Source organism: Nerophis ophidion, linkage group LG14, assembly GCF_033978795.1.
Source record: "Nerophis ophidion isolate RoL-2023_Sa linkage group LG14, RoL_Noph_v1.0, whole genome shotgun sequence".
NCBI lineage: Eukaryota > Metazoa > Chordata > Actinopteri > Syngnathiformes > Syngnathidae > Nerophis > Nerophis ophidion.
In genome coordinates, this window is record NC_084624.1 from 6,816,009 (window position 1) to 6,829,592 (window position 13,584).

The 13,584-nt window shown below is 38.3% G+C and overlaps 1 protein-coding gene across 12 annotated transcripts in view; it reads left to right on the top strand.

Moving 5' to 3' along the window:
- The window catches only part of LOC133568033 (receptor-type tyrosine-protein phosphatase S-like), a 293,725-nt gene extending 285,138 nt beyond the window's left edge, over nt 1–8,587 (top strand). For all 12 annotated transcript variants that reach the window (XM_061919726.1, XM_061919727.1, XM_061919729.1 and 9 more), the window contains 3 exons: nt 20–174; nt 264–399; nt 2,371–8,587. In XM_061919726.1, the coding sequence (XP_061775710.1) occupies nt 20–174; nt 264–399; nt 2,371–2,439 (360 nt within the window). In that variant the 3' untranslated portion in view covers nt 2,440–8,587. The remainder of the gene's footprint in view (nt 1–19; nt 175–263; nt 400–2,370) is intronic.
- The last annotated feature ends 4,997 nt before the right edge of the window (nt 8,588–13,584 follow it).

The window sequence follows — 13,584 nt, forward strand, 5'->3', positions numbered from 1 at the left end:
ACTCTTTGTGTTCCTTCAGGACGGGCAGTCCCGAACAGTCCGCCAGTTCCAGTTCACCGACTGGCCCGAGCAAGGTGTGCCCAAGTCAGGCGAGGGCTTCATCGACTTCATCGGCCAGGTGCACAAAACCAAGGAGCAGTTTGGCCAGGATGGACCCATCAGCGTTCACTGCAGGTGAGACCTGGGCTCGTGTCCGGTTCGGTCCGGTCCTCCTCCATCCCGGCGGGTTCCTGGGCTTCCTTACGACGTTGCTTTGTCCGCAGTGCCGGCGTGGGTCGCACTGGGGTCTTCATCACGCTGAGCATAGTGCTGGAGAGGATGCGCTACGAGGGGGCGGTGGACATCTTCCAGACTGTCAAGATGCTGCGGACACAGAGGCCCGCCATGGTGCAGACCGAGGTACGCCTTCTTTTATCCAGCACGTACTCACTACGAATCCCCATTTTTACGGCCGCAAGGGGATTCATATGGTTCGCGGTTTACCTGAAACATGAAATGTGATCCTTTTATGTTTTTAAATGTTTATTTAACCATAAAAAAAATCCCATTTAAAATTAAAAATCTTTTTTTTCGGTCAAGAGGCAGCAAAGTTAAACATAAAATGACATTCACATTACACATGACAATGAAAGGATGGACATCAAGTAAAAGATAACTGAGGCTCCTTTAAATGCTCTCAGGTTGGATTTAAAAGCATTTAAAGATTAAACATTCAGTCAGCTTCAATTAGGATATATATATATATATATATATATATATATATATATATATATACAGTATATATATATACATATATATATATGTATATTTATATGTATATAAATAAACAAATATATATATATGTATGTATATACATGTATATATGTATATGTTATATACATGTGTATATACAGAATATGTATGTGTATATATATGTATATAGATGTATATATATATATATGTATGTATATATGTTTGTATATATGTATATGTTTGTATATATATATATGTATGTATGTATATATATATGTATGTATGTATATATGTTTGTATATACGTATATGTTTGTATATATATATATATATATATATGTATGGATGTATATATATGTATGTATGTATGTATATATATATATGTACATGTTTGTATATATATGTATGTATGCATATATATATGTATGTATATATTTATATATATGTATATATACATGTATATATACAGTATATGTATGTATATATATACATGTGTATATACAGAATATGTATGTATATATATATGCATATATGTATGTATACATACATGTATATATATGTATGTATATATGTTTGTATATATGTATATATATATATGTATGTATATATATATATGTGTATATATACATGTATATATACAGTATATGTATGTATATATATACATGTGTATATACAGAATATGTATGTATATATATGCATATATGTATGTATACATACATGTATATATATGTATGTATATATGTTTGTATATATGTATATGTTTGTATATATATATATATATATATATATATGTATATATGTTTGTATATATGTATATGTTTGTATATATATACATGTATGGATGTATATATATATGTATGCATGTATGTATATGTATATATGTACATGTTTGTATATATATGTATATGTATGTGTATATATATATACATATATATATACATGTATATATACAGTATATGTATGTATGTACTGTATGGATGTATATATGTATGTATATATATATATGCATATATATATATATATATATATATGTTTATATATATTTGTGTGTATATATACTGTATATTTATGTATGTATATATATATAAATATATATATATATACATACATATATGTATGTATACATATATATATATATATATATATATATATATATATATATATATATATATATATGTATATATATATATATATATACATATATATATATATATTTATATATATATATATATATATATATGTGTGTGTGTGTGTGTGTGTGTGTGTGTGTGTATGTACAGTATATGTATATATGTGTATATATATATGTATATATGTAGATGCAAGGAGACACCGAGAGTAACAAGCGTGAAAACTTTTTTTTGTTGTTTTTTTTAACTTCGAAGTTCCCGCGGGCAAGATTTTTTTGGACGCTGGCGGGCCGTAGTTTGGGGACGCCTGTTCTATTGCAATCATAAGCAGCGTAAGAACGTCCGTCCAAACACAGAAAGAAGTGTTGCCTCCATTCTCCTATCTTAACACTTAGCTCCGCCCCCCGTGAAGCGCGACACAAAGTGCGACTCTTGCGACATCCAGTGGCCACATTGAGAACAGCAGTGTGTGACCTCAGAAATAACACCCATTCTTGTCTTGGCTGCAGGACGAGTACCAGTTCTGCTACCAGGCCGCCCTGGAGTATTTGGGTAGCTTCGACCACTATGCAACATAAGCCAAGACGTGACCACGGGCAGCAGGGACGTCAAACACCAACCAGGACTTTAACAACAACAACAACAACAAAACAACAACAAAAAAAACAACAACAAATCCGTGCTCGATCCTCCATGTGTAATCATATCTTACCTCAGTGTTCCAGTGTGAAGGGCGTATATTAATGCATACTGTACGTGAGTGAAGGGCGTATAATCCTTCATACTGTACGTGAGTGAAGGGCGTATAATCCTTCATACTGTACGTGAGTGAAGGGCGTATAATCCTTCATACTGTACGTGAGTGAAGGTCAAATAGTCATGCATACTGTACGTGAGTGAAGGGCGTATAATGAAGGCGTATATTGATGCATACTGTACGTGAATGATGGGCGTATAATCCTGTTTACTGTACGTGAGTGACGGGCATATAATCTTGCATACTGTACGTGAATGACAGGCGTAAAATCCTGCATACTGTACGTAATTGAAGGGCGTATATTGAAGGATGTATATTATGCATACTGTACGTGATTGAAGGGTGTATAAGGAAGGGCGTATAATTCTGCATACTGTACGTGAGTGAAGGGCGTATAATCCTGTTTACTGTACGTGAGTGACGGGCGTATAATGCAGCATACTGTACGTGAGTGACGGGCATATAATCCTGTTTACTGTACGTGAGGGAAGGGCGTACAATTGGAGGATGTATATTATGCATACTGTATGTGAGTGACGGTCGTATAATGAAGGGCGTATATTAATGCATACTGTACGTGAGTGACGGGCGTATAATCCTGCATACTGTACGTGAGTGAAGGGCGTATATTGAAGGGCGTATATTAATGCATACTGTACGTGAGTGAAGGGCATATAATCCTTCATACTGTACGTGAGTGACAGGCGTATAATCCTGCATACTGTACGTGAGTGAAGGGCATATAATCCTTCATCCTGTACGTGAGTGACGGGCGTATAGTCATGCATACTGTACGTGAGTGAAGGGCGTATATTGAAGGACGTATATTATGCATACTGTATGTGAGTGAAGGGCGTATAATGATGCATACTGTACGTGAGTGACGGGCGTATATTGAAGGACGTATATTATGCATACTGTATGTGAGTGAAGGGCGTATAATGATGCATACTGTACGTGAGTGACGGGCGTATATTGAAGGACGTATATTATGCATACTGTACGTGAGTGAAGGGCGTATAATCCTTCATACTGTACGTGAGGGAAGGGCGTACAATTGGAGGATGTATATTATGCATACTGTACGTGAGTGACGGGCGTATAATGAAGGGCGTATATTAATGCATACTGTACGTGAGTGACGGGCGTATAATCCTGCATACTGTACGTGAGTGAAGGGCGTATATTGAAGGGCGTATATTAATGCATACTGTACGTGAGTGAAGGGCATATAATCCTTCATACTGTACGTGAGTGACAGGCGTATAATCCTGCATACTGTACGTGAGTGAAGGGCATATAATCCTTCATCCTGTACGTGAGTGACGGGCGTATAGTCATGCATACTGTACGTGAGTGACGGGCGTATAATGCTGCATACTGTACGTGAGTGACGGGCATATAATCCTGTTTACTGTACGTGAGGGAAGGGCGTATATTGGAGGACGTATATTATGCATACTGTACGTGAGTGACGGGTGTATAATGAAGGGCGTATATTAATGCTTACTGTACGTGAGTGACGGGCGTATAATCCTGCATACTGTACTCGAGTGAAGGGCGTATATTGAAGGGCGTATATTAATGCATACTGTACGTGAGTGAAAGGCGTATAATCTGCATACTGTACGTGAGTGAAGGGCCTATATTGAAGCACGTATATTATGCATACTGTACGTGAGTGAAGGGCATATAATCCTTCATACTGTACGTGAGTGACAGGCGTATAATCCTGCATACTGTACGTGAGTGAAGGGCATATAATCCTTCATCCTGTACGTGAGTGACGGGCGTATAGTCATGCATACTGTACGTGAGTGAAGGGCGTATATTGAAGGACGTATATTATGCATACTGTATGTGAGTGAAGGGCGTATAATGATGCATACTGTACGTGAGTGACGGGCGTATATTGGACGTATATTATGCATACTGTATGTGAGTGAAGGGCGTATAATGATGCATACTGTACGTGAGTGACGGGCGTATATTGAAGGACGTATATTATGCATACTGTACGTGAGTGAAGGGCGTATAATCCTTCATACTGTACGTGAGTGAAGGGCGTATAATCCTGTTTACTGTACGTGAGTGACGGGCGTATAATCCTGCATACTATACGTGAGTGACGGGCGTAAAATCCTGCATACTTTACGTGAGTGAAGGGCATATATTGAAGGACGTATATTATGCATACTGTACGTGAGTAAAGGGCGTATAATCCTTCATACTGTACGTGAGTGACGGGCGTAAAATCCTGCATACTTTACGTGAGTGAAGGGCGTATATTGAAGGACGTATATTATGCATACTGTACGTGAGTAAAGGGCGTATAATCCTTCATACTGTACGTGAGTGACGGGCGTATAGTCATGCATACTGTATGTGAGTGAAGGGCGTATATTGAAGGACGTATATTATGCATACTGTACGTGAGTGATGGGCGTATAATGAAGGGCGTATTTTAATGCATACTGTACGTGAGTGACGGGCGTATAATGAAGGGCGTATATTAATGCATACTGTACGTGAGTGACGGGCGTATAATCCTGCATACTGTACGTGAGTGACGGGCGTATAATCCTGCATACTGTACGTGAGTGACGGGCGTAGTGTATTCATGTGTGGTGGTCCGCTATCTCCAGTATGAAGCAGTCAAATGGAGGAAGAGGAATGGTGTAAAAACGCTAAAAGAACCACACAAAGAGCCTGGATATTTGCTGCACCCTTAACGGGCCTTTTTACCATGGACTTTGTACCTACTGGTCTGGCGTCCTCCCTCCCTACTGGTCTGGCGTCCTCCCTCCCTACTGGTCTGGCGTCCTCCCTCCCTACTGGTCTGGCGTCATCCCTCCCTACTGGTCTGGTGTCATTTTTCGCGGGTCTCCTCCCAAGGGGGCCGGCGTGAGGACCGCCCCCAGCCCCCATCCCCCAGCCCCTCTCCCCCAGCCCCCCTCCCACAGGAGACCCAAGATGCACAGGTGCCAATCAACTGTTGCCTCCGCGGCTCAACACGGACGGCCCTGGAGAGACTCGGAATATTCCGGCGATCTTGACCCCGCTTGCTTTGCTGGACTGGCTTGTGTCTCCCCCCCTTCGTCCTCCTCTCCCTTTCTCGGGGCCCCACCGCCCGGGCTCCAAATGGTGGCTTCTTGACAGGGACGCTTGCTGGCGAAAGACTTCTCCTTTTATTTGATTTCTTGTCATTATCGTCATGGCCTTACGCTGGTTGGAGTTTCAACTCGCCGCTTTGCTCACACGTGAAGAAGACGAAGAAGAAGAAGAAGAAGAAGAAGAAAGCCCCCTTCCCAAAAGCCATCTTACTTTGAAGTCCACCACATGGCGATTAATCAATACCGTAATGACCCGGATATAAGTCAACCGTCCGATTTGTCGTTTTTTAATTACTTCCTTGATTGTACAACAGGTTTTTTTTTGTGTGTGAGTGACAGGAAGAAAAGTTTTGACGCACTTCGGAAAAATAGAAGACACTTATTTCAAAGGGTCGCGGTTCTTTAACTTTGTTTTTTAACCAAAATGGGCTCTCCAAGCCCCACCGTAATGAGCAACGGTCCAATACAGTAGCGTAGTAGGCCTTAGGACTCATTAAAAAAACAAGGTCGATGTTTTATTTAACGGGTATATTCAACGTTCCCTCTAAGGTGCACGCCTGCAAAATGATCATCAAATCTATCGAAATAAAATCCAATCTGAACTATAAACAAAATAACTATTCGTTCTGCAGGATTTTGCAATGTGAGTGACAGCTGACAACGAGCCGCCCTAACAGATAAAACAATGATTCCGACGTCTTTCGCGGACATCAATTCCGTCGATTTCTTTCACGGAGCAAAAAACGTTTAATTGCTGGTCGTAACCGCAAGCTTTTTGCAGATGATGTGGTCCTGATGGCTTCATCTGGCCGGGATCTTCAGCTCTCACTGGATCGGTTCGCAGTGAAGCGACCGGAGTGATAATCAGCACCTCCGAGTCCATGGTTCTCGCCCGGAAAAGGGTGGAATGCCATCTCCGGGTTGGGGAGGAGTTCAAGTACCTAGGAGTCTTGTTCACGAGTGGGGGAAGAGTGGATCGGTGCGGCGTCTTCAGTAATGCGGACGCTGTTTCGATCCGTTGTAGGAAAGGTGAGCCGGAAGGCAAAGCTCTCAATTTACCGGTCGATCTACGTTCCCATCCTCACCTATGATCATGAGCTTTGGGTTATGACCGAAAGGACAAGATCACGGGTACTAGCGGCCCAAATGAGTTTGGGTCTCTCCCTTAGAGATAGGGTGAGAAGCTCTGTCATCCCGGAGGAGCTCAAAGTAAAGCCGCTGCTCCTCCACATCGAGAGGAGCCAGATGAGGTGGTTCGGGCATCTGGTCAGGGCACGTCCAACCACTGGGAAGACCCAGGACATGTTGGGAAGACTATGTCTACCGGCTGGCCTGGGAACGCCTCGGGATCCCCCGGCAAGAGCTGGACCAAGTGGCTGGGGAGAGGAAAGTCTGGGCTTCCCTGCTTAGGCTGCTGCCCCCGCGACCCGACCTCGGATAAGCGGAAGAAGCTGGTCATTTTGTGGCGTACAAACTGGGCCAAGACCAACTCTTTGCTGATCCGTTTAGGGCCACACAAGTGTAAATGCCAGGTGATTATTAAGAATGTTAATTTACGGATATTAATCATGTAATGCTCATAAAAATATATATTTTACAGACAAAGTTACAGTGCGCTCTATGCCTTGCTTACATCTCATTGTGCAACATGTGAATGTTTTAAGGGGAATTAAATGAGATTCTTCCCAAAGTAGGACCCCCCACCCACACACAGCTCACGAAAAACTAAATGTTTTTATTTTAAAAGAAAATAAACTCATGAAAAATCATAATAAAAGATGTCAGGTGTCATGAAGTCAGGTGCGGGGCGGGTGTGGCCACAGTCTCTTCACACTGTGCTATGGAAGTTTTAGCGTTCGCTCAGACATTAGAGGGAACCTTGTGTATATTTATCATGTTTGGCCCGAGTAACAATGTTTCAATGCCGGAACCTAAACCACCGTCCGAGGGGTTCTTAAATTCTGCTCAATACGGTCCTCGTCCCCCTTTCTCTGACCGAATCCCACCTCCCGATGGACCTTCCTTCCCCGTGCCGGACTTTGCCAGGAGCGGCCGAAACAAGCGTGGCGGCATCGGCCAGAGACATGAAACGTGTACATACCGGCGTCCTCGGCACAAGATGGATGTGATGTAGTTCTTAATGTCGCAACAACGAGCCTTATCGTTTATTTCACGTGCTGTTTTTCTTCTTTTCAAAGATATTTATGAATCTATTTTATTACTTTTTATTTATTCATTGGCAGTATCTAGCAACTATAATCGATACGTTTGCTTTTCTCCCGTCCCATTTTTTTTTGTTTTATTAGTCGGTGCTCTGTTTAATGCTTTGCTCTATGAAGTCTGCCCTCTGTGGAGGGTGATATTTGATACTGATGTCCAACTATTGGCTAGAGATGTATATTAGAGGCAGGTAGTTTAAGTTTACAATGATGCCCCGCCCCCCCTGCCCCCCCACTCCACCATAGCAACAGGATGGGTGATCCTAGCAACAAGGTCAAAGGGCATCAGATGTAGTTTGCTCAAGCACATTGGTAGCAAGTGTATTTTTGACAGAAGGCTCAGCTACGCACTTCTTCTTTACTCAGCCCCCCCCCCTCAGAAGAAAAAAACACAAAAAAAAAAAAATGTTTGAAAAATAATCCGAAGTCGATGTGTGGTCTAGAAGTCTTGCCGATGTGTGACATATATGGAAATATGTTATTCCTTCACTTTCTTAAGATGATCATGTTGTCAAGGGCCGTCCTCTTTCACTTCTGTACTTGTTCTTTCCTTTAAACAAAAAAACAACAACAAGAAGCTAGATGTAGATATAATATCTTGACTTTGTATTAAAAGCAGATGATTGGATATACAGCACAGCTTTGTGGTCATTGCAGTTCGCTTTGTGGCCACCAGGTGGAGACAAAGTAGCGGAAGTGCAAACTTTGGTCAGGCAGACCGAATGTTTTCTTTTTCAGCATCAGAAATATTTTAATAATCCCAGAGGGGGAAACTTAGATTTTCAGTGCAATTTCATTCAAGAGCAGACAAACATTAAATGCAGACAGAACAGGATCAACACATTACAGGGAGACAGACCAGGGAGACTGAACAGGATCAAACATTACAGGCAAACAGAACAGGATCAAACAGTACAGGGAGACAGAACAAGATCAAACATTACAGGGAGAAAAAACAGGTTCAAACATTAAAAGGAGACTGAACAGGATTAAACATTACAGGGAGACCGAACAGGATCAAACATTACAGGGTGACAGACCAGGGAGACTGAACAAGATCAAACATTACAGGGGGACAAACCAGGATCAAACATTAAAAGGAGACTGAACAGGATTAAACATTACAGGGGGACAGAACAGGATCAAACATTACGGGGAGACAGACCAGGGAGACAGAACAGGATCAAACATTGCAGGGAGACAGAACAAGATCAAACATTACAGGGAGACAAACCAGGATCAAACATTAAAAGGAGACTGAACAGGATTAAACATTACAGGGAGACAGAACAGGATCAAACATTACGGGGAAACGGACCAGGGAGACAGAACAGGATCGAACATTGCAGGGAGACAGAACAGGATCAAACATTACAGGGAGACCGAACAAGATCAAACTTTACAAGCAGACAGAACAGGATCAAACATTACAGGGAGGTAGAGCAGGATCAAACATTACAGGGAGACAGAACACTATCAAACATTACAGGGAGACAGAACAGAATCAAACATTAAAGGGAGACACAACAGGATCGAACATTGCAGGGAGACAGAACAGGATCAAACATTACAGGGAGACAGAACAAGATCAAACTTTACAAGCAGACAGAACAGGATCAAACATTACAGGGAGACAGAACACGATCAAACATTACAGGGAGACAGAACAGAATCAAACATTACAGGGAGACACAACAGGATTAAACATTACAGGGAGACAGAACAAGATCAAACTTTACAGGGAGACAGAACAGGATCAAACATTACAGGCAAACAGAACAGGATCAAATATTACAGGGAGACAGAACAAGATCAAACATTACAGGGAGACAAACCAGGATCAAACATTAAAAGAAGACTGAACAGGATTAAACATTACAGGCAGACAGAACAGGATCAAACATTACAGGCAGACAGAACAGGATCAAACATTACAGGGTGACAGACCAGGGAGACTAAACAAGATCAAACATTACAGGGAGACAAACCAGGATCAAACATTAAAAGGGGACTGAACAGGATTAAACATTACAAGGAGACAGAACAGGATCAAACATTACAGGCAGACAGAATAGGATCAAACATTACTGGGAGACAGACCAGGGAGACAGAACAGGATCGAACATTGCAGGGACACAGAACAAGATCAAACTTTACAAGCAGACAGAACAGGATCAAACATTACAGGGAGACAGAACAGAATCAAACATTACAGGGAGACACAACAGGATCAAACAGTACAGGGAGACAGAACAGGATCAAACAGTACAGGGAGACAGACCAGGGAGACAGAACAGGATCAAACATTACCAGGAGACAGACCAGGGAGACAGAACAGTATCAAACATTACAGGCAGACAGAACAGGATCAAACATTACAGGGAGACAGAACAGGATTAAACATTACAGGGAGACAGAACAGGATTAAACATTACAGGGAGACAGAACAGGATCAAACATTACAGGGAGACAGAACAGGATTAAACAGTACAGGGAGACATAACAGGACTAAACAGTACAGGGAGACAGAACAGGATCAAACATTACAGGGAGACAGAACAGGATTAAACAGTACAGGGAGACAGAACAGGATTAAACAGAACAGGATTGCCGATGGCTCTGCCAAACAAGAAAAACAACAAAAACAAACATCTCCTGCTGGGGCGGGGGGGAGCAGACCCACCAAAGCAACCAAGAGCGCCTACTTCACCCTCGTGAGTATTTTCCTCCAAAGTCCTCGATTGAACTCTCGTATATTTACGACTTTTTTTTTTAATGTGTTACCAAATACTCATTTGCAGTATTAAAAAAAAGAAGCCCTACTCCCAGAACAATGGAAACTTTTCGACGACGACAAGCAACACCTGCTTGACTTAGGAGCCAAATGGACAACATTTCAGGTAAGTGTCTTTTCAAAATAAATGACTTTACATTCGCATACAGTTGATCAAATCAAATGTTCTTTTAGAGATAAAGTGTTTTGGGTTTTTTTCGAACAAGCTTAAAAAAAAAGGCCCATCGCATGTTTTCATGTTGCACAATCCATGTCAAGTCTATTTAGTGTCGGAAAAGGTGCAGGAGGAAGTAGATCTTATCTTCATGTCTCACACCACTTCTCTGCAACAATAGGAAAGCAAACTACCAGTAGTGTAACTTGGTATGTGAAACATGCTGACTCTTATCACCACATGGTTAGCACAAATGCTAAGTGTTAGCATTTTTTTTTTTGTAGACATGTTAGCGTTTTAGGCTAGAACTGTGGATTGTGTCGAACAGTTATACGTAAAACTCACGGATTCAGACACTCGGCACCATCTAATAAGTACGGCGGCTTCCGGCGACCCCCGGCCAGAGGTCTGGGGCACGGATAGCCGACTTATCAAAAATTCCATTTTCTTATTATTATTAAAAATCAATCAAACTTTAAGGCTTTATTACATAATCTTAAAAACAGTGCTTGTACATATTCAGTAAAAGGCATCGAATAAATAAATAAAAGCAGCAATAAAAAAAAAATATATATATATATATATTTATTTATTTGAGTTTTTTTTATTTAGTATTCTATTTTTATTTTATTATTTTTTCAACATATGTCCTTATTTTTTTCATTAGTTTTTTATTTTGTTAAATTAGATGTTTTTGTTTTATTTTGTGTTTTTCAAATTTCTATACACACTTTTTATTTATGTTAATTTGTTTTGATTTTATATTAGTTTTGTTTGTCTTAATTTTTTATTAAATTTAGTTTTTTTTTGATAATTTTATATAGATTTCCTTTATTTTATTTTGTTATTTTATATATATTTCCTTTATTTTTATTTTTCAAATGTTTTTTTTCAATTTGTATTAATTGTTGTATTATTAAATCGTTTTATTATTATTTTTTTATTATTTATTATTAAATCGTAAGTCACAAATGTTTTACTCTTGTCAAATTACATGTTTTTGTTTTATGTCTTCAATATTTTAGAGTTCCTTTTTATTTGTTAATTTGTTTTGATTTTATATTAGTTTTGTTTGTCTTAATTTTTTATTAAATGTAGTTTTTATTTTAATTTTATATATATTTCCTTTATTTTATTTTGTTATTTTATATATATTTCCTTTATTTTTATTTCTCAAATGTTTTTTTTCAATTTGTATTAATTGTTTTATTATTAAATCGTTTTATTATTATTTTTTCATTATTTATTATCAAATCGTAAGTCACAAATGTTTTACTCTTGTCACATTACATGTTTTTGTTTTATGTCCTCAATATTTTAGAGTCCCTTTTTATTTGTTAATTTGTTTTGATTTGATATTAGTTTTGTTTGTCTTAATTTTTTATTACATGTAGTTTTTTTTGTTAATTTTATATATATTTCCTTTATTTTATTTTGTTATTTTATATATATTTCCTTTATTTTTATTTTCAAATGTTTTTTTTCAATTTGTATTAATTGTTTTATTATTAAATCATTTTTTTATTATTTATGATTAAATCGTAAGTCACAAATGTTTTACTCTTGTCAAATTACATGTTTTTGTTTTATGTCTTCAATATTTTAGAGTCCCTTTTTATTTGTTAATTTGTTTTGATTTTATATTAGTTTTGTTTGTCTTAATTTTTTATTAAATGTAGTTTTTATTGTTAATTTTATATATATTTCCTTTATTTTATTTTGTTATTCGATACATATTTCCTTTATTTTTATTTTTCAAATGTTTTTTTTCAATTTGTATTAATTGTTTTATTATTAACTCGTTTTATTTATTTTTTATTGTTTATTATTAAATCGTAAGTCACAAATGTTTTACTCTTGTCAAATTACATGTTTTTGTTGTATGTCTTCAATATTTTAGAGTCTCTTTTTATTTGTTAATTTGTTTTGATTTTATATTAGTTTTGTTTGTCTTCATTTTTTATTAAATTTAGTTTTTTTTTGTTAATTTTATATATATTTCCTTTTATTTTGTTATTTTATATATATTTCCTTTATTTTTATTTTTCAAACGTTTTTTTCAATGTGTATTAATTGTGTTTTATTATTAAATCATTGTATTATTATTTTTAATTATTTATTATTAAATCGTAAGTCACAAATGTTTTACTCTTGTCAAATTACATGTTTTTGTTTTATGTCTTCAATATTTTAGAGGGTGTGAGTTTTCCTTGCCCTTATGTGGGCCTACCGAGGATGTCGTAGTGGTTTGTGTTGTGGTTTGTGCAGCCCTTTGAGACATTTGTGATTTAGGGCTATATAAGTAAATATTGATTGATTGATTGATATATATATATATATACTTTAAAAATGCATGCACACTTCCTAACAGAACTACATACAGGGTGGTAGGGCGGCCGTGTCAGCAACTTTAGGGTTCCAGGTTCGATCCCCGCTTCTCCATCCCTAATCACTGCTTTTGTGTCCTTGGGCAAGACACTTTACCCACCTGCTCCCACTGCCACCCACACTGCTTTAAAAATGTAACGTAGATATTGGGTTTCACTATGTAGTGAAGTGAAGTGAATTACATTTATATAGCGCTTTTTCTCTAGTGACTCAAAGCGCTTTACATAGTGAAACCCGATATCTCATTTTTACATTTAAACCAGTGTGGGTGGCACTGGGAGCAGGTGGGTAAAGTGTC